The sequence below is a fragment of the Pelodiscus sinensis genome, chromosome 1 (assembly GCF_052426305.1).
Source record: "Pelodiscus sinensis isolate ZL-2025 chromosome 1, ASM5242630v1, whole genome shotgun sequence".
NCBI classification, from domain to species: domain Eukaryota; kingdom Metazoa; phylum Chordata; order Testudines; family Trionychidae; genus Pelodiscus; species Pelodiscus sinensis.
The window spans coordinates 193,586,257-193,613,634 of NC_143052.1; the positions used below are offsets into that span (position 1 = coordinate 193,586,257).

Genomic DNA, 27,378 nt, shown 5'->3' on the forward strand with positions numbered 1-27,378 from the left:
AAGGTCGTGTAAAGCTATTTCTTTAGCGAACCTGACGGAAGGTCAGTTCTCTCATTTAGGTTAGGTTAAGGTAGTTTAGCTTTTAGATAGTATAGCTCCTGTCATCGTGTTTGTACGGCAGGTTACGTCGGCTAACGCATGTCGGCCGTCTTCGTGACTGTCCATCGGGCGCGTCGGGATTAGTTTAAGGTTTTATTTTTAGGTTAGGTTTAGGATAGATAGGATCCAGAGTCGTCCATCGCCTGATCCAGTCGCACCGAAGTGCGAGAAGAGGCGTCGAGGACCAGAAATTCTGCGGAAGGCGAATCAACCGTCTTCGATCTCAACTCCTGCTTCGAGGGATCACCTTGGCTGTTCCTCTCCTGTGACTAGCAAATAGCCAAAGGATCGTAGGTCGCCAGCGTCCATCAATCATCTTCGTCGAAGACTCTGTAGTAGGTATAGGGACCTTGTGGACTTCCCCTCCTGGTCCACTTAGTGTAAGAGGGGACTGCCCCCTTCAGTTAATTTGAGGTATTGTTTTGTTAAATTTATTTTTGCAACAATATAGTCTGGTGGTTTTCAGTTTAAAACCAAGTCTTAAGTTTTTATTTAATGCGCCACCTTAATCTAATATCTCACACTCTCCGGTGATCAGATACGGCGAGAGGGTCGCTACCTTAAATACCATCCCTTGCGGATTGGTCGGGTTATTAAATTAACTCTTGGGAGAAGTGTCCTTAAAGACCTTCTTCAATTCTGTCGACATACAGCTAACATATCCTTTGATTTTATGATTTAAACTTTCCTTACTCTGATTGGATGGTCTAGCTATTTAAACTACCTCTACTCCATGCAAATATTATTTAGTCACAAAATGAGTTTTGTCTTCCTTCTTGATTCAAAAATTCCCCACAATGGGTGTTCTCAGCTTCTGTGCTAGATGAGGACAGTAAGAGATGCAGTGCAGGGAGTGGAAGGTCAGTCTTTTCCTCATTGCCACACCAATATGCTTCAGTGCTGTGCTGGAGGAATGCTAACAAGGTGCCAGATTGTGCTAGTTGTGGTGAGACAGTTTATAGTAGAACCTAAATAAAACCTATGTAATTTAAGAAGCGTGGGTAGTTATGGATGGACAATGATTTCGGTATATAAGTACACATTGTTCAGAGAGGCTTTATTCTTCTGAGTTTCATCTTCTCAGACAGAAATTTTGCCTCAAGCTCAAACAGCAAATGAAAGTATAATAAATACAATAGACAGTGAAGAATATCAGGAGCTAGCTGTGATATTGCTGCCTGATACCTTTACTGTTACCAACTTACTTTCTCCTGCAGGTTCAGCTGGAAGAGAATTGAGCTCAAATATTGAATCCCCCAGTATTTAGCAACTATACACAGCCAGATCATCTAGTTTTATTTTATTCTAACACAGGATCTGTGAATCTTGAATATACAAACAGCTAGCCAGGATAACCAATCAATTCAAAGGAATAAAAGAGAATTTTTATTTGTAACATACACTTGGTATTCCTTAGCTAGTGGCAGGCTAGTGGAGTATTAATGATGCAATATAAAATTGTTTTGAGATTTTTTTTCTTACAAATAAATATTGATACAAACTAAGGTTCATTAAAACAGACAGGTTGGATACACGGATGCCTTTCAAAATACAGATATCTCAAGGTGGTAAAGGCCAATTCCAAGTAATTGGTATTTCAAAGGAGAATTTGACCTGAAAGTGTTCACATAAGGGTCCCTCAGGAGGCAATAAATGGGCTGTTTCTCAGGCATCAATTAATACCTCTGCAGTTTGACCTGACAGAAAGTCTCAGCAAACTGGTGTGGCAAAGTAAACCCCTTGAACCGACATCTTCTACACTGGGAAAAAATGCAGCATGTTAGAATATTTTAAAACTAACATCATATTAAACTCCATTTTGCCTCCAGGGCAGAAAAGGAATACTGTTTACAAATGATCACTGCTAACCCCTTCAAAGTTGACGTGTTAAACTTAACTTGGCCCAGCTAAGCAGGTTCTAAATTATGTTTAACATTATATTGGTCAACTTAACATGCTCTAAAATTATCTGTTTTCCCAGTGTAACCGTGGCCAAAATCCATAACTCTTTACTCCATTCTGCTGTAGGGCTGATTCCTTGCTGTGATGGGGCCAATCCTTTGTATGAGCTCCTTTGAACTGGTCTGCTTCATCTGACAAAGTCCAGTAATTCCTCATTTAACACTACAGATGCGTTTCTGAAAATGTTCGTGCTAAGCGAAAACGTGCTATGCGGGTCAATTTTCCCATTAAAGATAATGGAAAAGGTGGGGGGTGCGTTTCAGGTGGTGGTGGCAAAGTCAATATTTTGTTGGTGCTGGGTCATCAACATCAGCATTAGATATCTGGCTTGCACAAGATAACTTGCAGCACAAGTCGCTGTGGTTTGTTAAATCACAAAGATAAACATAAAAATAAAATCATGCTATTGTGAAAACGTGTTAAGTGGGCACGCGTTAAATGAGTAATTACTGTATCTCTTATCTAGCTCCAGTCCAACCCTGTTTGCTCCCACTGGTGTACTGGCACACCTGTTGATTTCCCTATTTCCACTCTGGGGAGGCCAGATCTAATTTGGGATTTGCTTGATCATACTCCTATCAAAGTCTGATGGGCTTTTCCTAGCCATTGTGATTCCTTCTGTAGGAGGTGGTGTCACTTTGCTGGACTTATCATATGTTTAACATGGCTTCCACTACTACTAGGAAGCAGTCAACTTAAGTAGAGAGTGAAACCATTGGGGCACCTTCATTTAATGTCTAGGATATTCCATGGGCAACTTTTTAGTAAGATTTTTTAGCAAAATGTTTTAGTTTCTAACTGGTTAACAGAATTCTCATATTTCAACATCTAACATTAACTTCCAAACATTTCCAGTGACAAGGAATTGATTTTACTTCTAGCTTTTTTTCTTTCATTTCAGCTAGACTAATATGCCAGAGACTTACACTGCATGGGGGAAAGGAGGAGGGGAGCTTTATGAGCAAGACGATTAAATAACTAAAAAAAGAAAAGTTGTAATAAAACACTTTAAAGGAAATGTCTTCTTGTCATACATTAGGCTTTACATGTCCCATTATGAATGTTCTATGATGAAAGAAATGCTTCACTTTCTCTCAAGTGTTTTTCCCCTACTGACTGCACCTTCACTATACATTAAAAATTCTGCTCACAATATTTTAGAATTCTGCAAATTTTAATTGTCAAAATAACATACCATAAACACACCAGTTTCAATTATTTTGGTAATGTATTTCATACTTGTCAGCAAATATGTCTGTAACAATGCAGACAACAAAAAGGATTCAGGAATTATTTTTTTTGATGAATACAGTCCTTACAAGGCATATTAATACGGAGTTCAGAGCAATATTTAATTTAAACCACATTACAGAAGTATATTTCCCACCCCTCTTCAAAGCAGTGCAAAGGCTTTGTGGGAGTCAGGGGTAACAGAGGAGTGGAGGGAGAGAGAAGTTATTGCTTGGAAGACACCTGGGAGTGAATCTGGTGTGTTATGTACGGGTGAGGAAAGTATGGAATAGGGCTTTTTTGGGGGGAAGAGAGGGAGTGTTAGAGAGTTGGGGCGCCTCCCTCATGAAGACCTTGTCTGACCCCAACCTCTCCCATTCAGTCAAGAACATCTGCCCCTGCCCCTGTGTGCCTGTACCCCCCCTAAACCAGCCCTGCACCCATTCCCATGTGGCCCTTCACCCCCCCTCACCTACCCTCATGAGTCCCTGCATCTCTGCTCATCCACCCCTCCTGCCCCTGCATATCACTACACCCCCATCAGCCATCCTTGGGTCTCCCTGCCCTCATCCTCATGTGGCTCAGAACCCCCATTCTCATTCAGCCCCTGCCCCCAGTATATCTTCCCCACTAGCTCTTCTGAACCCCAGTCTATGTCATCCTCCAGCAACCCCATGTGCCCCACTCTATCTATCTCTCACAATCCTGTTCCTCCTAGCTTGGCCCTGTGGGCAGGCTGCTGTGAGGAACACAGCCCGCTGCTACTGTGAATGAGCCAGCTGCTCCATTCTGGTACCACAGCAGCCCTTTGTGGGCAAAAGGTGTAAATACAGCATCTCGCCAGCAAAATATATTTTCTGGGGAGAAACTGGAGGGACATGAATTCTGCATGTACACTTGTGACACAGAATTCCTCCAGGAGTAACTGACTAAGCTGGTGCAGCTCCCTGTCTGAAGCCCAGCCTAGAGCATAACCATGGAAAAAGAGCTGGGACTGCACAGCATAAAATGGAAGCTATATGATGCATTCTTCCCTCTGTACATCCTCTCTGCTAATTATCCATGTAGACTGTCTACCCGGTGGAAGCCAGGCAACAGAAAGACAATCAGAGGAACAGTCTCTGTCAGCAGCACACTTTCCCTCCCACATACCCTCAGCATATTACTAAAATAGAATAGTTAACGCTGTTAGAGACAACATTAACCATCCCTTCCAAGCTCTGCGCCTTCATCTGAGGGACTGCAAGGTACAGGCAGTCCCCGAGTTACGTGGATCCGACTTATGTCAGATCTGCACTTATGAACGGGGCCCTCTCCCTGGTCTCTAGCAGACCAGGGAGAGGAAGCAAAGCGGCGGAACAAGCGGGCAGCGGGCAGCCCAGACGCGTCTGGGCTGCCCGCTGCCTGCGTGCTCCGGGGCTTTGCTCTGCTTTGCTCCCCGTCCCCCTGGTCTGCAGACCAGGAGGACGGGGAGCAAAGCAGCGGAACATGCGGGCAGCGGGCAGCCTAGACACGTCTGGGCTGTCCGCTGCCCGCTTGTTCCGCCGCTTTGCTTCCTCTCCCTGGTCTGCTGGAGACCAGGGAGAGGGCCCCGTTCGTAAGTGCGGATCCGACGTAAGTCTGCAGACCAGGGGGACGGGGAGCAAAGCAGAGCAAAGCTGCGGAGCCCGAGGGCAGCAGGACAGCCACGGCGCGTCTGGGCTGTCCTGCTGCTCCCGTGCTCCGCGGCTTTTCTCCGGGCGGCTGTGATACAGCAGCTGGGGCGCTGCCGGTTGGTCCCGTAGCGCCGCTCTGGGCGCTACGGGACCAACCCGGCAGCACCCCAACTGCTCTGCCCCAGGCGTCCTGATTCAGCCACTGCTGGTCAGTTTCAGCAGTGGCTGAATCAGGACGCCTGGGGCAGAGCAGCTTGGGTGCTGCTGGGTTGGTCCAGCGGCGGCACTACTGGATCAACCCAGCAGCACCCCAGCTGCTCTGCCCCTGGTGTCCCCAAGTCAGCCGTTGCTGAAACTGACCAGTGGCTGACTACAGGAAGCCCCTGCCCGGGGCTTCCTGGAATCAGCCGCTGATCAGTTTCAGCAGCAGCTGACTTGGGGATGCCTGGGGTTCTTAAGTTGAATCTGTATGTAAGTCGGAACTGGCGTCCAGATTCAGCCACTGTTGAAACTGATCAGTTTTAGCAGCGGCTGAATCTGGACGCCAGTTCCGACTTACATACAGATTCAACTTAAGAACAAACCTACAGTCCCTATCTTGTACGTAACCCGGGGACTGCCTGTATAGGTAACTTGGTGGTGTCATCTGGGCCACCTGTTTTGCCATTGAGGGGGCAAACCTATGGAAACAGCAGAGGAAAAGTGTCTCAATGCAGCACTCAAGATATCCACAGGGTTAGTACTGAGGCCAGGATTTCCTGTGGACATACAGCCAATTGGGGAAAACAGCAAGCTGCTTCCCTTGTCTGCACTGCATCCCTGTCAATCCTGCATTGAAGACGATGCATTGGAAACGTCTCTCAGCTCTGGCCCTGCTAAGATTCCAAGGTATCACAAGTGTTCCTTTCTTTGCACATTTTTCGAGGGGATCAGAGAGATCCAGGTTAGGACCACGATGAATTAAAAGAACTATCTGAGGAGTAGACTGGAAACTGGGATTCACTTAAGAGTTGTGCTTTGGCTTGTGAAGAAACAGCAAAGTCAGCGCAGCTAACACCCCCAGCATGAGCATAAAAAGCATCAAATTAAAATGAAAGAGAAATGACAGCATTACTAGAAAGTGTGATTCTATTCTGAAATGTGACTATATAAATGTTACCTTCTTATTCAATAGACCTGTTCCCTCGGGGTGTTCAGAATCACGGCTTCTTAAATTAGTGACTAAAATAAACTGTTACTCCTTTTTACTCCCATTAACACGTTAATGTCAATGCAACTAATAATAAACTGGATTCTATGCCTTCATGTAAATCACCATCAACAGAATTATTTTCTACATTCTAGCTTAGGCCTTAGGCACTTTTTGCAAACCTACTGAAGACTTTTTGCAAAGGTAGGTGGGGCTGAAGAAATAAATTATTCAGAAGAACCTTTATTGTTAGCAATGACAAGTAGGACAAAATCCACTTTGAGTCTCTCATCCTGTAGTGTATTCTATTCCTCAGTCATCCATTTCATGATTATTCCAAGTGGGCTGGCATTTAGGCAGGCCCTGAATGGGGCAGCACAAGCTATGTACCTCAATTGGCAAAGCAGAGAGCCAGGGAGTTACAGAGCATACATGTGCCCAATACCCTCAATAAAGAATCACCTAGCTGTTTACTACAGCCAAGCCCTGTCTCTCATTGCTACACATAATTAATAGAGTTTATAAAGCTTCCAGTTAGAAATAAACTTGGTTTTACTAGTAAACTGAAGATATTTGAGCTTGAAGAATAAAAGAAAAAAAAATAATCACAGAACCCTAATAATGCTATTTGTAATGAGTTACACTTTAAAGAAAAATTACTCTTAAAATTTGATTTTAAAAAAACCCTCTATTTGACCCCAATCAAATCAATGTGAATTTTGCATTGCTTGTAAAAGGATCAGGATTTCCCTCTGGGCTTTTGGAATTAAAAGTTGTGAGTTCTATTGCTGATATAAGTTGAAGAGAGTGATACAAATTCATACATGTTGAAATTGTTAGATACTGAGTAGTTGCTATTATAGTCCATCAACTGCTTTATCTGAAGCTGGGTAATGAGACAAGTACATTGTTTTATGAAAAGGCAGGTTCCGTTTTTTTAGTAGGGCTTTAAAAGCATATCTTTTAAAAATGATATTATACAGTATATGAGTGCCATTTGTGCATATCAGTTAATCTGTTATTTCCAAACTCTTTTAGGGATATGCACTATGGCAAAAATGTTAAATAAAAATTTAAAGCTGACAGAGTTTAAAACAATGAAGCTACCATTATTTGTGCTGATAATAAAGCTGTCAAATAGTTATAAAACAAGACTATGGTGTATGAAAAGAAGTGTTTTTTTAAAACAGATTAAAAATATAAATAAGTCTATGTATGATTTATAAAAGTAAGTATTAAAAACAAATATTTTTGTGGTGTATAAAAGTGCCATGTAATCAAATTGACAAATGCTTCCTGTAATGAATGAACCTAAGTGTGGATTAGAAACAAAAAGCTTAGTACCCCTCCAGCAACCTTGATTTTACCAGGTCTCCCTTGTATATTTTACTACCTTTGACTCTGCCTTTTCAATGTTCACCAATTTTCTCCTTTTCCTCTTTGAAAAAACTGAATTTACTCTTAATCTACCAGGCCTGTAGAGCTGTAATGACCATACCCCACTTTGTTTATAACTGTTTTTGTATCACGAAGTTCTGCAGTTTTTGCTCATTTCTTTAAAACTAGAGAGGGATAGAGATGGATACAAAGACATCTTCATCAGGGCCAGGATGCAGGCAACCTCTGTACAAGCACCAATTGTGTGCCTGTATCTGCAGTTGGACAGCTAGAACAGGGATGTATTTGTGTATCACAGGTCATCTGCTGTACAGTGCCATGTATTCTTTTGATATTTGTGTAAATAACAGAATAAATTACAATAACTGTAATAACTAGCCTTCCTGCATTTTCTGGGAGCAGTCAGCACTGAGTGCATATGTTCTGCATAACAAAATAATCTGTCAAAGTGAGTAATGATGGGCATATCTGAAAAGTCATTTCACTAACAGCAAGACGAGGAAGTATGAATGTAATCTTTTCCTCCCACTTACTTCTGTGGCTCTCCAGTGAATGGTATGTGGGTATCTGTCTCTTCTACTGACTGTACAATCACAGGAGCCAGCAGACAGAGCATGAGCAGTAAGGTGTGCAAAAGTCACAGCATGAAGGGATCATAGGACTAGCAGTATGTTGCTTCTGACACTAGGCCAAACAGTATAATGTACAACAGTGTAATACACCTTTCCTATTAGTTGGTTTGTGTACAAATCAAACTTGAAACAGATATGGATTACCGAACAAAGTAAGCTCATGATGTAGTTTCTACCATAGCAGTACATACATTTAGTTAGGCAAACCATAAACTGAATAATCTTTAACTTTTTTTTTAATTCCCCAAATTTCAGAATACTTTAGGGTCTGACTGGTTTGGTTCCTTAGCCCAGCATACTTCCTCTTACCCCACAACCTCTTTAGATCCCTCTATCTCCCGCTCTTACTTTTATAAATGTATTGACAGACCTCGCGGAATCTGTGCTAGATCTATCACACTTCTACTTTGAATTTTTGGGGGTATTAATTTATAAGAGCCATTTTTCCAAATATCTGTGGAACTAAGCAATTATCAGAGTTTCAATGTGACCAGTAAACACTACGAAAACTAGTTTCAGTAAGATGAAGAGTATGAAGCACTTAGTCAAAGGCAATGCATTTAAGGATCACAATTCTTCCATTAGCTGCTGAAGTATTATGATTTCATATGGCATTGCGTATGGTATATCAAATCACACAGTCACTAGGGAACGCAGTAATAGCAGTACACAACGCAGATAGCTTTTCAAAGGAAAACGATGATAAGAGTTTAAATAACTACATTTTTTCTAACATAAAAAAATCCTCAGTAGTGTATTTTTCTATTACACACACACACACACACACACAGACACACACACACACACACACATACTTTTACAAAAATAAGCCAAATGAAGTTGAAAAGTAATTTAGAAGTCACTCTAGTCAACTGTTCAACCATTATGATTTGTCATGTAATTAAATCTTTACTAATTACAAAAAAGTGCATATTACTTCTTTGTCTACCATGGAAACATTTATGCAGTAACTAAACAAAAATCCGTAATTTTATATCTGAGATGATACCTTCTGAGAAAACTGAAATGGATAATGGCAACAAAGACACCTCCTTAATTAGTCGAAGGAAAAGGCACCACCAAAATCTTTCGGACATTTGAAGTCATCAGCAGAGGTTGCACACCTTCCATTTAAATCCTCATGAGGCACAACAGTCCAAACTAATGCTGCTTTTAGAGTTCCCTTATCAGGGAATCAGAGTGTGATAGTGAAGTCAGCTTACTTCAAATCTTAATATGGGTAGAACAGAAGACAAGAGCTAACTCTCTTCTATTTAGTATCCTTTTATACTGCTGTTTTACTTAAATCTCTGCTTCTTCCCCATCTGTAACCATCCCATAGACATAACAGTCGATTTATTTTCAGTTAAATGACCCACTTCATGGAAGAAGCAGAATAACCCACTTTAATGGTATTTCTTTCTAACGATAAATGTGTTGCTTGATTAATATGCTACCTCTTGTGATAAAATCAGAGCTTTTGAAACTGGCACTATAATCTAGGTTTTAATATAGGATAGTATATGTCTGATAGGTTGTCTTCATACACTGTTGAATTATATAAGCCCACATGTTGCATGAGGTCACAAGTCCTTCCTTAAGTCTTTTGTTCTGCTTGAACATTTGAAGTTCTGTTTCTCTTTCCCTTTGTCTTTCCACCAATGAAATCCTGCTTCTTATGCCTTATCCCACTTTGAGCATGAGATGTCTATTTCTTTCAGACTGCTTTTTCCTATCCTGCTGCTGCTATTTTCCCCAAGCAGGGAGGCTCCTGTCACTTACTATTGTGATGCTGTTTTCCAGGCTCTTTCTGCTTCCCAGTTCTTATTTAATCTAAATTGGTTCATTTGTCTCTTAGGCTATGTCTAGACTACAAGCCTCTTTCAAAAAAGAGTGTCTAGACTGCGACCAGTACTCTCGAAAAAGCAAGCCGCTTTTTCGAAAGAGAGCACCTAGCCAGTCTGGATGTTCTCTTTTGAAAAAGCACAGTTTGAATTACATAGCGCCTTTTTTTGAAAGAGCACTTTCAAAAAAAGGTGTTATTCCTCGTAAAACAAGGTTTTCTGTGGTTGAAAAAACTGCCGCGTTCTTTTGATTTACTTTTGAAAGAACACAGCAGCCATCTAGATACAGGGAAAGTTTTTTCGAAAAAAGGCCACTTTTTAAAAAAAAAACCCTGTAGTCTAGACACACCCTTAGATAAATGAAAATCTGTTTCTGCAAGCAATGAAGGCTAGCAATCAGCTTTATTAAATGGGATGGGTCAGTATCTTCATTTTTTTATTTTGTAGCTCACAATGTTGTGCGACGTAAGGGTCCTCCCCAGGAAGATTGAACAGAAATTTGGAATTCAATGATAGCTGCTTTTCTATTTTCATGGGTGAATCAAATTCTTCTGTATTAAATATTCTAGGCAGATGCCGCCCTTTGAAGTCAAAGTGTTTCAAGCTGAAAATTTCAGCATTCCTTTTGACTAAAATCAGCAGAACTTCTATCAGAGTCTGCCCTTGCAAACTGAATCTTGCTGTTAGAAATGTTGGCAAATCTGCCCTTCAGAAACCCACCCAGTTATTTAAGGGATGAACCATGAAGAAGTGTGCACAATATGGCCAGCAGTAATTGTTTGGTTTTTGTTAATTCAAACTGTTTAGTCTGGCTTTTAAACTTCCAGTGGAATCCCCAGCACTGTTTTATTTTTTATATTTAGATGTGGTAGAATTTCATTTATATTTTTTAATAATTTTGACAGATAAAAATAATACTTATTGTGAAGCATTTTTTCAGCTTTTGTCCATTTAAATTTGCACTGTTGCAGGAAATTATGGGGCAATTTAATGATAGTACACGTTGAGATCCAAAAAATTAAAGCTTTACAACCATGAACACACAAATTGTCAACATCACATGTCAACAAATGCAAATCAAACTCTAAGAAGTTCCCAAGCAGCCCATTTTTCTTATTTAGCCAATTTGTAAACTTCGACATTTATCAATGGAAATTACTGGTTTGGGTGGGAATTATGTAATCTACCTTTCACTGACATTTTTAAAAAATCTAATCCTTCCACGCCTAACTATGTTGCTATCTCAGAGCAACTTAAAGTGTGTTGAATAATAGCATTCTCAGTGCACAAAATGGTCTTCCTAGGTGACATGTGAGTCTCTCATTTGGGGAGGCTACTCTGCAGTTTTGCCTTGTATTTACTAAACCAAATGATATACAGCAGGGGTAGGAAAACGCCGGCCCATGGGCCAGATGTGATTCATCAGGGTTAGCTGCTGGTGGGTCACCAGACAGTTTGTTTACCTATGTGTCCACAGGCATGGCCACTTGCAGCTCCTAGTGGCTAACATTCACCATTCCTGGACAACAAGAAATGCGAGGGGCCATACCAGTGGACGAAGCCTATGGCGACCTGCCAGCAGCTAACCCTGACAAACTGTGTCTGGCCAACATGATGGAGATTCACCCCGATCTACAGGAAGATTAATGCACAAAAGGAGTAGGCCATCACCAACCTACTTTCCAAAGCTCATTTGAAATCTGGAGTAAATAAGATTACTGGTCTGTAATGACACAGAAACATTCCTTGTACCCAATCACCCTATCCTCCTATCCACACACCCATTCAATTTTCAGTCAAAACAAGTTTTGGGGTGCTGCTACTCAGCCCCAGAATTCCCAGGTGTCAGAGAGCCACTCCTGACTGCATTGCTACTCAAAAGTTCATTGACTCCCCAGAACTGATAGACCTGTGCACAGACTGGGAGGCCATGCTGAGAAAAGATAGACAACCACCTAAAAATCATCACAATTCCCCTCTGATCCTTGTGTCATGGTTCTAGTCTCAGCTCCCCCCTTGATGCACAGAAGTAGAACTTCAGTTCAATCTGGTTTGCTAACATTTAAAAGTCTTGCTCCTCCTGGGGAGATTTGTGAACGTACCCTGCTTGCAAGAGCAGGTTAAATGAAACAGGGAACGAATGTCTTGCTTTCTGGCTTCTCTTCCCACCAAGAATAGCCAGAATCCCAGCAGTAGGAAAAGGCAAGTCCCAGCTTTGCCTTTCAGTGATCAAAGGAGGAAAGTTTAGCCACCAGGGCTATGTCTAGACTGCAGGCTTCTTTCGAAAGAGGCTCTTTCGAAAGAGCCTCTTTCGAAAGATCGCGTCTAGACTGCAGGCGGATCTTTCGAAAGAGAAATCCGCTTTTTCGAAAGAGAGCACCCAGCGAGTCTGGATGCTCTCTTTCGAAGACGGCCTCTTTACATTGAAGAACGCCTTCTTTCGAAAGAGGAACTTTCGAAAGAAGGCGTTCTTCCTCGTGAAATGAGGTTTACCGCCATCGAAAGAAAAGCCGCGTTCTTTCGAAATAATTTCGAAAGAACGCGGCTTGAGTCTGGACGCAGGGGAAGTTTTTTCGGGAAAAGGCTACTTTTCCCGAAAAAACCCCTGAGTCTGGACACGGCCCAGGAGAAAACTGCGGGGTCTGGCATGAAAACCAAGTTTGCAGAAGTTCCCCAAATGGGATCACACAAGATGGCAATAACATGTTTACATGTTCACTTTCAGGAACTGAGCCCAGACCCAGGGACAGGCAGCTTTGTCTCTACAGAAGGGCTCAACAAAGCATTAGAGAGGAGAGTCCCACTTTAGCAGAGAAAAGGTCTCATATCCTGGGGAAAGTCACACATTGGGCATAACTATAGAGAAATGGGAACCATGAATTGGGGTCTGTTATAGGGTATGAGAAGTATAGGAAAAGTATGCCGCCTTTTAGGCACTTGGCTGTCTCATCTCAGCATGGCCTCCCAGTCTGTGTGCAGGTCTAATGATCCTGGGAAGTGGACGACCTCTTGGGCAGCAATGCAATGGGGGAGTGGTCCCTGACTATTGGAATCATGGGAATGGGCATCAGCACCCCTGAAGATGTCTCATCTGAAAATCACGTGGATGTGGGGGTAGCAGGATAGGTCCTGATTTCCTCCAGATTTCACATGCAATGGCAGTGGCAGCAGCTGGGATGGGTGGTGTGACGGCGCGTTGGGGGTCCCCCGTCTCCTGCACCCCGAAATGGCACAAGAAGACTGCACCAGCTGGTGGAATAGAGGAAGTTTATTGCCTCTCCAGGATACAGCACAGCACAGATGTAATCTGGTCACAGAGCTGGGCTAGGATGCCTCAGGCCCCCTTGAGATGGGGGGAGACTGGGCCCCTAAACTCCAGCCCCTTTCCCTAGGCTGTCTCCTCCATGCTCCCAGACAGCAACTAACTCACCCTCTTTCAGCCCTGCCCCCCCCCCAGCCAGGGCAGCATTCCACCTTCCTTTGTTTCTCCCCATGGGGGGTAGGCTGGTTCAACCGGTATGGTACCTTTGCATAATAAGGTTTTCCCTGCTGGGTCTTGCTCCAGACAGCAGAGGTCACCACAGCCCAGCAAGTACCCCCACTACATCACAGGTGGCCACACAGCAGCACTAAAGCCTCACTCTGGAGCAAGAAGGCAGCCCAAGCCCATGAATCATAGAATCATAGAATCATAGAATAATAGGACTGGAAGGGACCTCGAGAGGTCATCGAGTCTAGCCCCCCGCCCTCAAGGCAGGATCAAGCTCCGTCTACACCATCCCTGACAGATGTCTATCTAACCTGTTCTTAAATATCTCCAGAGAGGGAGATTCCACCACCTCCCTTGGCAATTTATTCCAATATTTGACCACCCTGACAGTTAGGAATTTTTTCCTAATGTCCAATCTAAACCTCCCCTGCTGCACTTTAAGCCCATTACTCCTTGTCCTGTCCTCAGAAACCAAGAGGAACAAATTTTCGCCTTCCTCCTTGTGACACCCTTTTAGATATTTGAAAACCGCTATCATGTCCCCCCTTAATCTTCTTTTTTCCAAACTAAACAAGCCCAGTTCATGAAGCCTGGCTTCATAGGTCATGTTCTCTAAACCTTTAATCATTCTTGTCGCTCTTCTCTGTACCCTTTCCAATTTCTCCACATCTTTCTTGAAATGTGGCGCCCAGAACTGGACACAGTACTCCAGCTGAGGCCTAACTAGTGCAGAATAGAGCGGCAGAATGACTTCACGAGTTTTGCTTACAACACACCTGTTGATACAACCTAGAATCATATTTGCTTTTTTTGCAACAGCATCACACTGTTGACTCATATTCAACTTGTGGTCCACTATGACCCCTAGATCCCTTTCCGCCATGCTCCTTCCTAGACTGTCGCTTCCCATCTTGTATGTATGGAACTGATTGTTCCTTCCTAAGTGGAGCACTCTGCATTTCTCCTTATTAAACCTCATCCTGTTTACCTCTGACCATTTCTCTAACTTGCTAAGGTCATTTTGAATTATGTCCCTATCCTCCAAAGAAGTTGCAACCCCACCCAGTTTGGTATCATCTGCAAACTTAATAAGAGTACTCTCTATCCCAATATCTACATCATTGATGAAGATATTGAATAGTACGGGTCCCAAAACAGACCCTTGAGGAACTCCACTTGTTATCCCTTTCCAGCAGGATTTAGAACCGTTAACAACAACTCTCTGACTACGGTTATCCAGCCAATTATGCACCCACCTTATCGTGGCCCTATCTAAGTTATATTTGCCTAGTTTATCAATAAGAATATCATGCGAGACCGTATCAAATGCCTTACTAAAGTCTAGGTATATGACATCCACCGCTTCTCCCTTATCCACAAGGCTCGTTATCTTTTCAAAGAAAGCTATCAGATTAGTTTGGCATGACTTGTTCTTCACAAACCCATGCTGGCTATTCCCTATCACTTTATTACTTTCCAAGTGTTTGCATACGATTTCCTTAATTACCTGCTCCATTATCTTCCCTGGGACAGACGTTAAACTGACCGGTCTATAATTTCCTGGGTTGTTCTTATTCCCCTTTTTATAGATGGGCACAATATTTGCCCTTTTCCAGTCTTCTGGAATCTCCCCTGTCTGCCATGATTTTTCAAAGATCATAGCTAAAGGCTCAGATACCTCCTCTATCAGCTCCTTGAGTATCCTGGGATGCATTTCATCAGGACCTGGTGACTTGCTGACATCTAACTTTCCTAAGTGATTTTTAACTTGTTCTTTGTGTATCCTATCTTCTAAACTTACCCTCTCTCTGCTTGTATTCACTACGTTAGGCACACCTCCAGACTTCTCGGTGAAGACCGAAACAAAGAAGTCATTGAGCATCTCCGCCATTTCCAAGTTCCCTGTTACTGCTTCTCCCTCCTCGCTAAGCAGTGGGCCTACCCTGTCCTTGGTCTTCCTCTTGCTTTTAATGTATTTATAAAAGGTCTTCTTGTTTCCCTTTATGCCTGTAGCTAGTTTGATCTCATTTTGTGCCTTTGCCTTTCTAATCTTGCCCCTGCATTCCCGTGTTGCTTGCCTATATTCATCCTTTGTTAGTTGTCCTAGTTTCCATTTTTTATATGACTCCTTTTTTATTTTGAGATCATGCAAGATCTCCTTGTTAAGCCAAGCTGGTCTTTTGCCATATTTTCTATCTTTCCTACACAGCGGAATTGTTTGCTTTTGGGCCCTTAACAACGTCCCTTTGAAATACTTTGAATGAGATGGGGGAGGGGGATTCTATGAAGCCTAGGACAGAGAACAAGCCAGGGAGGAGCTCTGCCACCCTCTTGACAAAGGCAGGAAAGGGAAGAGAGGCAATCCTCACATCTGAACATCACAGAGAGTCTCCAAAAACAGAAAAACAAGCAAATGATGAGCCTCCAGAAAGAGGTGACCTACACCTGGCATTTGGTCCCTGCATGACCAGCCTTTTCTCCCCCTGTGGATATAGGCAAATTAAAGCCTCTTATACATGCTACTCATGATGGTCTTTATAAAAATATTAGAGAGATGTAGTCGAAGTTGGTTATTTTCATCTGTGGCCTATTCACTTGTATCTTTTTGCAAAGTCTCTGGTACTCTGCCAATGTAGTGGATTCTGTGCAACCTTACAGGCAGCCGTTCAAGTAGGGGGATGAAATGCAGAGCACTGACCCTTTCCCTTTACTGAAAGCAAAAAGAAGGTTTTCCCCTTCACTCTCTTTTCAGGGCTTAGAGGAGCTCGGCTGTGCTAGCACTCTACCTTGTCCTACCACCTCTTCATTGACTGATGAAAAAAGGAAGCATGAAGAAGAATATTCAGTGGCAGGAGTAGTAGGAGATATAGCTGGATGGGGATTTTATGGGACTTTAGGTCCTCCTGATAGTAAGTGGATCAGCACCAGCATCTGACAAGAGTAGAAGAACTGACGAAGCTGGAGGTCACCTATTTTTCTTCCTTCTTCTCCTGTGAGAGCTTTTCCCCTGCTGATCCCTCTGCCTGCCAAGTGGGGAAAAGGGAAGTAGACAGAGCCTGGTGCCTCCAGCTCATCCTTCATGAGTAAAGGGATTTTCTCACCGAAACTTCCCCAGCCCAGCCAAAATGGAGGGTGTTAGGTTAATCTTTCTACATAGTTGCATTCTCTATGGCCGTGTCCAGACTCAGGGGTTTTTTCGGGAAAAGTAGCCTTTTGTCCTAAATTGTTGTTTTTACAGATATAGAATCATAGAATACTAGGACTGGAAGGGACCTTGAGAGGTCATCGAGTCCAGTCCCCTGCCCTCATGGCAGGACCAAATACTGTCTAGACCATCCCTGATAGACATTTATCTAACCTACTCTTACATATCTCCAGAGATGGGGATTCCACAACCTCCCTGGGCAATTTATTCCAGTGTTTGACCACCTTGACAGTTAGGAACTTTTTCCTAATGTCCAACCTAAACCTCCCTTGCGGCAGTTTAAGCCCATTGCTTCTTGTTCTATCCTCAGAGGTCAAGATGAACAAGTTTTCTCCCTCCTCCTTATGACACCCTTTTAGATACCTGAAAACAGCTATCATGTCCCCCCTTAGTCTTCTCTTTTCTAAACTAAACAAACCTAATTCTTTCAGCCTTCCTTCAAAGGTCATGTTCTCTAGACCTTTAGTCATTCTTGTTGCTCTTCTTTGGACCCTCTCCAATTTCTCCACATCTTTCTTGAAATGCGGTGCCCAGAACTGGACACAATACTCCAACTGAGGCCTATCCAGCGCAGAGTAGAGCGGAAGAATGACTTCTCTTGTCTTGCTCACAACATGCCTGTTAATGCATCCCAGAATCACGTTTGCTTTTTTTGCTACAGCATCACACTGCTGATTCATATTCAGCTTGTGGTCCACTATAACCCCTACATCCCTTTCTATAGGGATATATTAGGGATATAGTCCAATAATATCTCTAGATATTGGCAATTTAGTGTGATTGGTCATCTCTACTCAAGATAGAATTCAATTATAATAAATAGGAGATGCTGCTGGATAAGTCTTAGTTATATGAATCAACAGAGATTTATGGAGGTGTTTTACAAAGTCTGACCATATGGTATTTTTATTAATAATATATGCAAACAGCAAAAAGGGTACCTAGCCATAGGCTGTAAGAGCCATGACATTACATAACAAAACTGTTGCTGCACATTTCAACATAGTCCAACACTAGCAGTGGCTCTGGTCAGTCCTAGCAGTCCCCTTTTTTGCAGAACACTAATATTTCCTCCTGCAAAATGTCTCTGTATTATAAGCCACAAGAAAAGCTAATATTTCAGCCTAATATTGACGTATTAGCAAAACATGGATATTAGCATAGATTTTCTAGAGAAAGAATATAATCAGCAAGAATCTCCAAAAAAAATTTCAGGTACTGAATGAACAGTACAGTGCTTGATCTCCTTGTAATATAAACCCAAGTACTGCAATATTTCTGGTAAAGAAGCTGAAGGAGGAAATGTGAGAGAAGAAAACAAAAAGAAGCATCAGCACCACCTGCTGTTTTTTCTAAACCATAGACACAGTTACTTATTAATTAACCTTTTTGAAACACCACAATCATAGACTTGGAAGAGATCTCAGGAGGTGATTGAATCCAACCCCTGCTAAAAGCAGGAACAATCCCAACTAAATCATCCCAGCCAAGGCTTTCTCAAGCCAGGAATTAAAAACCTCTAAGGATAGAGATTCCACATCTCCTTAGACAACCCATTCCAGTGCTTCACCACCCTCTTAGGGTACGGCTACACCGTGGAGGGTTTTCGGAAGAGGTATGCAAATAGTGCCAGTTACACGGGGCCAAATGACGGAAAAAGACCCTCTTTCGAAAGCCCCCTTTTTCCTCATAAAATGAGGTGTACAGGGGCTTTTGAAAGAGGGCTTTTTTTCTGACACTTGGGCCCATATAGACGAGGCCAAATGGCCAAAAAGCCTCTTCTGGGGAAAAAAAATGGAAAAAGGTATGCAAATGCAAACGCTGAAAAGAAAACACAGTGTAGCTGTACCCTTAGTAAAATAGTTTTTCCTAATATCCAACCCAGACCTCCCCCACTACAACTTGAGATCATTGCTCTTCATTCTGTCATCTGTCATCATTGAGAATAGCCTCTCTCCATCCTCTTTGGAACCCTCCAATGCGTCCACATCCTTTCTGTAATGGGGGCGAGGCCATAATTGTATGCAATACTCCAGATGTGGCCTCACCAGTGCCAAATAAAGGGGAATAATCACTTCTCTAGGTCTGCTGGCAATGCTCCTACTAATGCACCCCAATATACCTTTAGCCTTCTTGGCTACAAAGTACAGTACACTGTTGATGTCATGTCAAGCTTTAGTTCAGTAAAATCCAAACAACCCTCTTTGAACAACATTAACTCCCTTAGTAGTCTGTACTATAAAAGCAATAGCTAGCTTAACACTACTACCACCATAAGTCAAGATATTTTGGGTTTTAACACAGGATCCTGAGCTTTTTTGCTAATTTTACCTCTAATTACATTATTTAAAAAATCACTAAGTCTCATTTTAAAAGGGCCATTATTCTAAAAAAGGGATTTAGGTGAACATACAGACAGGCTAGTGGGTGTTCCAAAGCATTTAGGGTATGTCTACACTACCCCGCTAGTTCGAACTAGCGGGGTAATGTAGGCATCCCGCAATTGCAAATGAAGCCCGGGATTTGAATTTCCCGGGCTTCATTTGCATAAGCGGGGCGCCGCCATTTTTAAATCCCCGCTCGTTCGAACCCCGTGCCGCGCGGCTACATGGGGCACGAACTAGGTAGTTCGAACTAGGCTTCCTAGTTTGAACTACCGTTATTCCTCATTCCACGAGGAGTAATGGTAGTTCGAACTAGGAAGCCTAGTTCGAACTACCTAGTTCGTGCCCCGTGTAGCCGCGCGGCACGGGGTTCGAACGAGCGAGGATTTAAAAATGGCGGCGCCCCGCTTATGCAAATGAAGCCCGGGAAATTCAAATCCCGGGCTTCATTTGCAATTGCGGTATGCCTACATTACCCTGCTAGTTCGAACTAGCGGGGTAGTGTAGACATACCCTTAGGAAGCTTAGGAGCCTATTTTCCATTGATTTCAATAAGAGATAGGTACATAACCTGGTAAGTGCTTTCAAAAATTGAAAAAGTACTCTACCTGCATTTTTAGGTGCCTAGAAAAACCTTTGAAAATCAGTTCCTAATTCACTTTTGAAAATGGTACTTGAGTGCTTTTGAAGATATTCCCCTAGGCCTCATTTTAATTTGGGAACAACATTTTATTGCATCATAAACTAAGGATATGTTCAGTTAAAAAAATCATAGTTGATGTGTATTCTCATTTAACAGCTCACACTTTTCTTCCACAGAGAGATAAATATGAAATACAGTAAATAAATGGTATTGATATATATGTTATCAAAGAGACAAACATTGACGTTTATACATAATAGATGACCCCCAGTTTTTAAGAAAGTTGGATTTCTTCCTGACTGAAGGAGAGAGAAAAGCATGAGATGACCAGCCTATGTTCAATTCAGTTTTACCTTATCACATTTTCAGCAAGTTATAAATTTTATATATATGAAGGGCAAACGCTTTTGGCACAAATACACATATTTACAAGCAAATATGCTCGTTCACACTACATTACATTCATTCACATGTGAATGCCCAAGCCAGAAGGGTAGGAATACAGAGCCAATTGTAAGTTGTTCATAAACAAATGTTTCCACAATTTACCCCCTGTAAGTGTGTCAGAGAGAGCTGTCAATTGGTCTGGTGAGACCCAACTAAAAAGCTCCAGAAGAAACTGTTCCTTTAAAATCATTCAACCTGGGAATCCTATGATTTGCAATGATTTGTAAATTAGTGTGCTGTATTAATCTTTAAGTACTGTCAAAAAGGACATAACAGCAACGCTCCTTAAAAATGTACCAAGAGAAGGAGGGAGGGGGGGAATCTAAGAAAAGCATTAGACACTAAACATCTGTAAATGTATATGGATAGATTAATACTGAACATCTAAAGTAGCTTTTATAGAACTTACTGTGGGATAGGGGTGTGAGCAGAACACGGTGTACTTTCGGATTACACCATTTAACTTAAAGGGGGGGAGCCAGGACACAAACACAGTGGATGGTGAAGCTGCAGCTGCTTTAACTCCAGCAGGAGGACCTGGAACTGAAAGAGCAATATGTATAATTATCGAAGTGAACCAAAGCAATAGAAACACACTGATCTATACAGTACAATACATCTAAGAAGAAAACAGCTCAAAGGTTTTACTGTACTCAAGAAATAGAAAAAAAAAGGGAAAGAAATCCTAAGAAAAAATTGTGTTCAGTGAAGTGTTTGTTATAATTAACATTTTACATGTCAACCTCCCACCCATAAATCCTAATGAATCTTTGTAGAGATTGCATGTGTGAAATTACATTTTCTACATATGTATAATATAAATGTGCATATGTTTATACACATATATATGCACACATTTAATTATTTATTTCATTAAATAATGTAATATTTGTACCGCAAACTGTGAAAAACAACTAATTAAGGCTGCACAGTTAAAAATTCAAGTCAGGCAATGCCAAATTTAATTTTCTGTGTACAACATTAACCCTGCCTCCCTTTTATTTGCATTATGAGAAAGGATGTAATGATATGCACTCATATTTCTTAAGCATTATTATATAATATAATTGTCTACAACTTCAGATATATAGAGCTAGCCTTTTTTTATTGTGTACAATTTGTGTATGTCAGAATGCCCATAAATATGAAACTTATATGACAAGTATGCAATAAACTTTATTTCTTACAACATACTACAAAGACTATTTAGTATGAGAGCTGGTTGATTTTTTTTTTTTTGACAGAATGCTTTTCCACTGGAAAATGCAAGTCCATAAAAATCTAAATGTTTTGTGTAAATGAGATCATTTCAACAAAATTTTCTATGGGAAAAATTCAGAATATTTCATTTTCGTAATGTCAAAATGTTTTGTTTAGATAGAGTTGAAAATTTTCATTCCAACATTATCATTTCAACTTACATTACATTAAATATTGTCATTATAGATACACATGTAATATAAAAATCAAAACAGTTCAACACTATCATAAACAAATGTTTTGAAAGTATGGAAACAAACCTTTTTTTGGTCCCAAATAAAAGAAAAATCTGAATTTTTGCTTTGTGGGAAATGTTAGCATTTTGCTCTGATTCTGCTTTTTAAAAAAATAATATTGTAGTCTCCCATGGAGTGGAGATTTTGGTTGCTGCGCTGGTCTTTTCAGTATCATAGAACATGGGTTCCCAAACTTTTTGACACGGGGATCAGTAAATCCATTCATGAGCTTTTGGAGGACCGGTAACATTCATTTGCATATTTGCGTATTCAATAAGCAAATGATGAATATTCAAATAAGTTGTTTCTGGTCCTCCCAAAGCCCCCAGTGCCAGTGTTAGCAAAGCTTTTGATACAGTCACCCACAATATTCTTGCCAGCAAGTTAAAGGAATATGAATTGGATAAATGGACTGTAAGATGGATAGAAAGCTAGCTAGATCAGGGTTTAGTTGGAACCCGTTTTTTTTCCGTACTGTCTTTTGCAGCCCAAAAATATAAATGCATATAAAAAAAAGAATGAAAAATTAATAAATTTTCAGAGTTTCACTCAGCTGCATCCTCCACCCAGCCTGGGTCAGGGCTTGGGGGACCAGGTGCCACATGAGCACTTCAGAAGGCGGGAGCAGGAGCAGATTGGGGGTAGGGTATCTGGCTGAGAGGGAGAGTGCAAGGAAGGGTAGGGTTGCCAGGTGTCCAGTTTTGTACTGGACAGTTCGGTATTTGAAGGTTTTGTCTGGGAAAGAAATTGAGAAATTACCAGACATATAAAATGCCTGGTATTTTCTAATTCGGTACGTTTTATTATAATTAGGTGTATTAGTCCTTAGCTGCCTGCCTGGTAGATGTGCTCACACTGTCTGAGTGTGTCTACCTGCCAGGCAGTTCACAATTACTCCAGGGAGGGTATGTGGGGGGGGAGGGGGCAAAATGGAATTCCCGGCCAGACTCACTCATCTGCCAGGGTCTGCATGTGCCCAGGTCAGTCTCGCTTCCCCCCTTTCTCTTCCCGATTTCCCCAGTCCAGCCCTGCTGCCCCCGACCAGCCCTGCTTCCAGCGGCCGGTTCCCCCCTGCCACCCACCAATCTCCCCCGGTCAGCCCCGCTCCGCCGACGACCCCCCCCCACGCCAGCCCCACTGCCCCCGTCCAGCCCTGCTTCTAGCAGCTGATTCTCCCATCCTCCTCCTCCTGATCTCCTCCGGCCAGCTCCCCCTACTCTCCCCACCCCGTGCAGCCCTGGTTCTGCCGCCTGCCCTCTCTGATCTCCACCACCGGACAGCCCCGCTACCCCCAACCCTGCTTCCGCTGCCCACCTGCCCGCCCCCTCATCTCTGCGGGACAGCTTCCCCTCCTCCTCCCAGCTCACCCCGCTCTGTTCCCCTCCCGGCAGCCATGCTGAGGCCCGGTATTTTTTTCGTGAGGCCCAGTACCGGGCCGCGGCCCATAGTTTGGGAAATGCTGTCATAGAAAATTTGCTACTAAATACATGCCATCTTAGGCCCTGGTTCTACAAGCTGATCTGCATAGACAGAACTTTAAACATGTCCAGATCCTCACTGAAATTAAAAGGACCCACATAGATAGTAAGGTCTGCTTGCAAGAGAAAGCTAGTGCAATTGGGGTCTATGTTTGCAGCTATATTTTGTTTCATAGCTATATGCCTTAGCCTTTGAAATGCATTTAAGGAAAACTTCAGTTTCTACATGTGCACAGATAAATCAACTTTGTCACACACTGCCAGTCAACTACATCTAATATTTTCTCAAAACAGTGTAAGAAAGATGATTGGTAAATACCTCTAAGTATAATTTTGCCTAAGATGAATCCATTCAAAATATTACAAAATATTCCTGAAATCCTGCATTTTCTATTTATACTGTATTGAGAATGTTACTAAGGGTCCAAATGATGAGCTCATAATTCTCATCCCAATTGCTCCTCCTCACATCCTTTCTCTGAAAGGCTAATTCATTTAGTAAATCCAAAGCAATTATTGATGTTTGACTGCATTCAGCTCAATATTTATAATCAGTTCATTAGAAATGCTATTCATGACTACTGCTGAAGAGTGAAACCTGGCTCTTCTTGGTAATTACTTAGCCCAGTGGGAGATTCTTTATGGTTAGTAATGTCTCTTGAAAATCACTGCCACTAGATATGAGAGTTTAAAATAATGTATTGCCAAATTAGTATCTGATCCATTGGGAGAGGTTCTGACGGGAGTGGCTCTTAGCTGTCAGCTGCTAAAGGATTAATTCAAAATTGATGTAGAGTTTTACAGATACATGAAAAGCTTTACTTTTCACTGGATTTCTATATTTTCTTCTATAAGATGTAGATACTAACAAACTTTAATTGCTAATCATTTTTCATTTTACATGTTTACTCAAAAAACCCAGAAGGGAATATTGCTGGGACATGTAAATCCAAGTTTGTTTTTACTAAACTATGAAATCCAGTAATCTCAGTTTCTTTCTAGATATATGCAAACATACATATACACACAAACAGCTTCTGTATTCAAGAAACGTACTCAAAGCCGTCAATGTCTCTGGTTTTGGTTTTCTATCATGGAGCATAGAATGGGCTTATACAATAAAATAGCTGGGATGTTTATTAAATATGGTTCTTGAATATTCTGCAGACCCTACATTTGGTAGTACTGTGTGCTGTTGATCATGTTACTGACAGACATGCTCACCTACTCATAGTCATACACTGGTAGCCACTGTCACCCATTGTCTCTCTTTTCTATGGAACTGACAGTATAGCTAGGCAGGAAATTGACTTCCCAATGTGCTCGAGGTTTTCAGATTTTTAATGTTTTTCTATCCCACAACAGAATGAAAAATAGAAATCTCAACAAATGTTGAGAGCTGATAATCTAGAAAAAAAGTATCAAAAGTTTCAAACCAATTCATTTTGAAAATGTCCAGACAGGACTTTGATAATTTTATTTCCTTTAAAAAAATGTTTACACTGAGAAATTGATTGAAACCAACCTGTTCTTATTAAAAGTTTAGATTTTGACTAACATATTTTCCCATGAAAAAGTATTCTTTGGAAAATTCCTGTCTGACTGTGCCTAATAACTTCTGGTGATGATAAGACCAATGATCCCACATGCTCTCTCAAAATGGGCTAATGGCTATTGAGTTATTAACAGGGCTGAATTCATAGGTGATCTTTTGGTGACAGCCTGAGATTTCCATCATTCTCACAAGCTCTTTGAGTCCTCTAATTTCTAAGAGGGACAAGCTCAACATGGCATGTACTATGGACTGCTCTTCAGTGACTGTCAGGGTGAGACAGAATAAAGGTGTATTAAGAGGACTCCATACTGAAAAGCGAAACATCACTTAAAGCTGCCCAGCTGTCCTTGCGATCAGATATTGGACACCAAGCTCATTCTCTGGACCAACAGGATCTTAAAAATGGCCTAGATAGCACATTTTCATCCTATGCAGGAAAGGAAGCATGCTGTATTGTCCCTGTGGCTGGGTGGAAATGTATTGAAAGACTGTAGGTGAGAGAGGAGGGGCAAAACTAACATGGGGAGGACAAGGACACTGAGAGGACTAGGATGAGGAACAGAATTTATTGACGGAGAAGAGTGGGGATCCAGAGCAGCTCCCAAGAGCTCTCTCACAGCAAGTGTACAAGCAGCCTATTTTTCTTCACAGTACCAGACAGCAGGGAGGCAAAGGTGCCATGAATGGTATGTCTGAGGCCTCTATATATCACCTCTGGGACAGCAAAGCTTTGCCCTGTACACAGGATTCTGACTCTGCAGCATACAAAACACTCCACATTTTTGGCATGCATGCGCGTGCGCGTGCGCTCACACACACACACACACACACACACACACACACACACACACAACCTGCTGCCTATACTGTTATTCCTTCTAGACAATAGGAACAAAATGTCTTAAAATAGAAAAGTGATTTTGAAAAGAAATAAAGGCACATGTATATTACGGGATTAGCCAAGTCCCAAAAGCTACATGTGGCAGCTATGCAGTAATACAGAAGTCAAGCACAGCAGATTAAGGCCATACTGAGCGGTGCGTACCCAAGTTTAAGCATCTTTTTTGAACACAGCCTTGAGTGAGTTAATAAACCCAGATTCTCAGCTCGGCAAACTGATATAGTTCCATTGAAATCAATGGGACTATGCTAATTTACACTAGCTGAGGATCTGGTTCAATGGGCCTATCTAATGAAGAATACAGATTCATTGTTTCAATTATGGTTTTATAATGTATCATTTCCAATAAAGAAATATGAAGGAAATAATTCAATCCCCATGCTATCAAATACAATAGTTTGTGAAAATGCAATTTAAATCCAATGAAGGAGACAATTAGAAAATCTATTTTAATTTTTAATGATCAGTAAAATAAATCCATGGGTGAAGAAGACACTTGGCTTATGAATAGCTCTGCTGAGAGTGAAAAGGGCACAGCAAATGCAATGAATTCTTAAAATAGGAAGTTCTTACTCCATTTCTCATTGTGCTATGAGGATCTCTGAGAGGAACAATGACTTTTTGGAAGGCTCATGGAGAGAAAAGTTATGCAAAAACATAAATGATGTCACTTTAATAGGAAGCCTCACTTCATATGCCCAGCTGGATCCTGGTTCATTTCCTAAGTTCAACCGCATCTATAGCTAATCGCTGGTGTCTAAAATCAGCATAGACTATTACAAAAAGACTATTACAAAAATTCAAATACAAACTCATTTTCTCTAGCCTGATTTCCTTGCCACTGGGATTATTGTTTAAATTTGCTAGTTGGGAAGAAAATATTTGGGCCATTTCAGGGATAGTAGAGATATTCTGGATTCATGGTTGCATATATCAGAGGTAAGGATGCATATTTAAGTGATGAATGGCCATAATGAGCCCCTATCAATATTAAAGGGACATATCATTCATTGATTTCAGGAAAACTTCACAATGATGTAAAAACTAAACAAACCTCCTCCAAATGATATAGAAGTAGAAGGCTTGATGATATCCTGAATGAGTTTATTACTGAAGATCAGATTAGTCTGTCCTCATTTTAAGTAGAGATGACCATAAGTGGAAGATATGAGCTTGCCAGATCAGAACTCTCCCAAAATATTAAAGTTGTTCAGTTGTTGCATTTTAAAAAAATACTAACACTCTTAAAATTAATTTTCCTGCTTAGATCCTTTCCTGAAATGGGATCTTAATCTTTAACATGGATATAAGGAATGAATAAATAGAAATGTCCAGGTTTTTTTTTAAACTATGCACACAGCATGGAGCTTGTGCTCACAACTCAAGAGCTATGCATTCAAATCCCAATTTGTGAATACACCCTGGATGCTGTGGTCACTTTCTTTGAAAATCTGGGCCAAGTCAAACAGTGTCATAACTTGTCAGGCTGACTATGGAGACGTTCTTAGTTCTTACCATCCTCTTTAGTGCGGGTGAAAATTTGTTCGCTCCTGACTCCATCTCCAGCTCGTGTGAATGCCAAAACCTGGATGCTGTAATTGGTGTATTTTTCCAGGCCATCAAGCTCTAGTGAGGGCTGTGTAGTAGTGACATTTTTAATCTCTCCCAGCTCTAGGGAACAAAGAGTAAACCAAATTACTGGCAATGGTATTCTTCTTTTCACTATACATATCTATGTTGGTGTGAAAATAAAAGGGGAATTTTCTGATT

General features: G+C 41.5%; 1 protein-coding gene across 1 annotated transcript in view; it reads right to left on the reverse strand.

The window, feature by feature from the left end:
• DSCAM (DS cell adhesion molecule) overlaps positions 1-27,378 on the reverse strand; it is a 697,767-nt gene that overhangs the window by 96,994 nt on the left and 573,395 nt on the right. Inside the window, exons 19-20 of the mRNA XM_075912112.2 lie at positions 27,124-27,279; positions 20,588-20,721 (exon numbers count right to left, since the gene is read on the reverse strand). Of these exons, the coding sequence (XP_075768227.1) occupies positions 20,588-20,721; positions 27,124-27,279 (290 nt within the window). The remainder of the gene's footprint in view (positions 1-20,587; positions 20,722-27,123; positions 27,280-27,378) is intronic.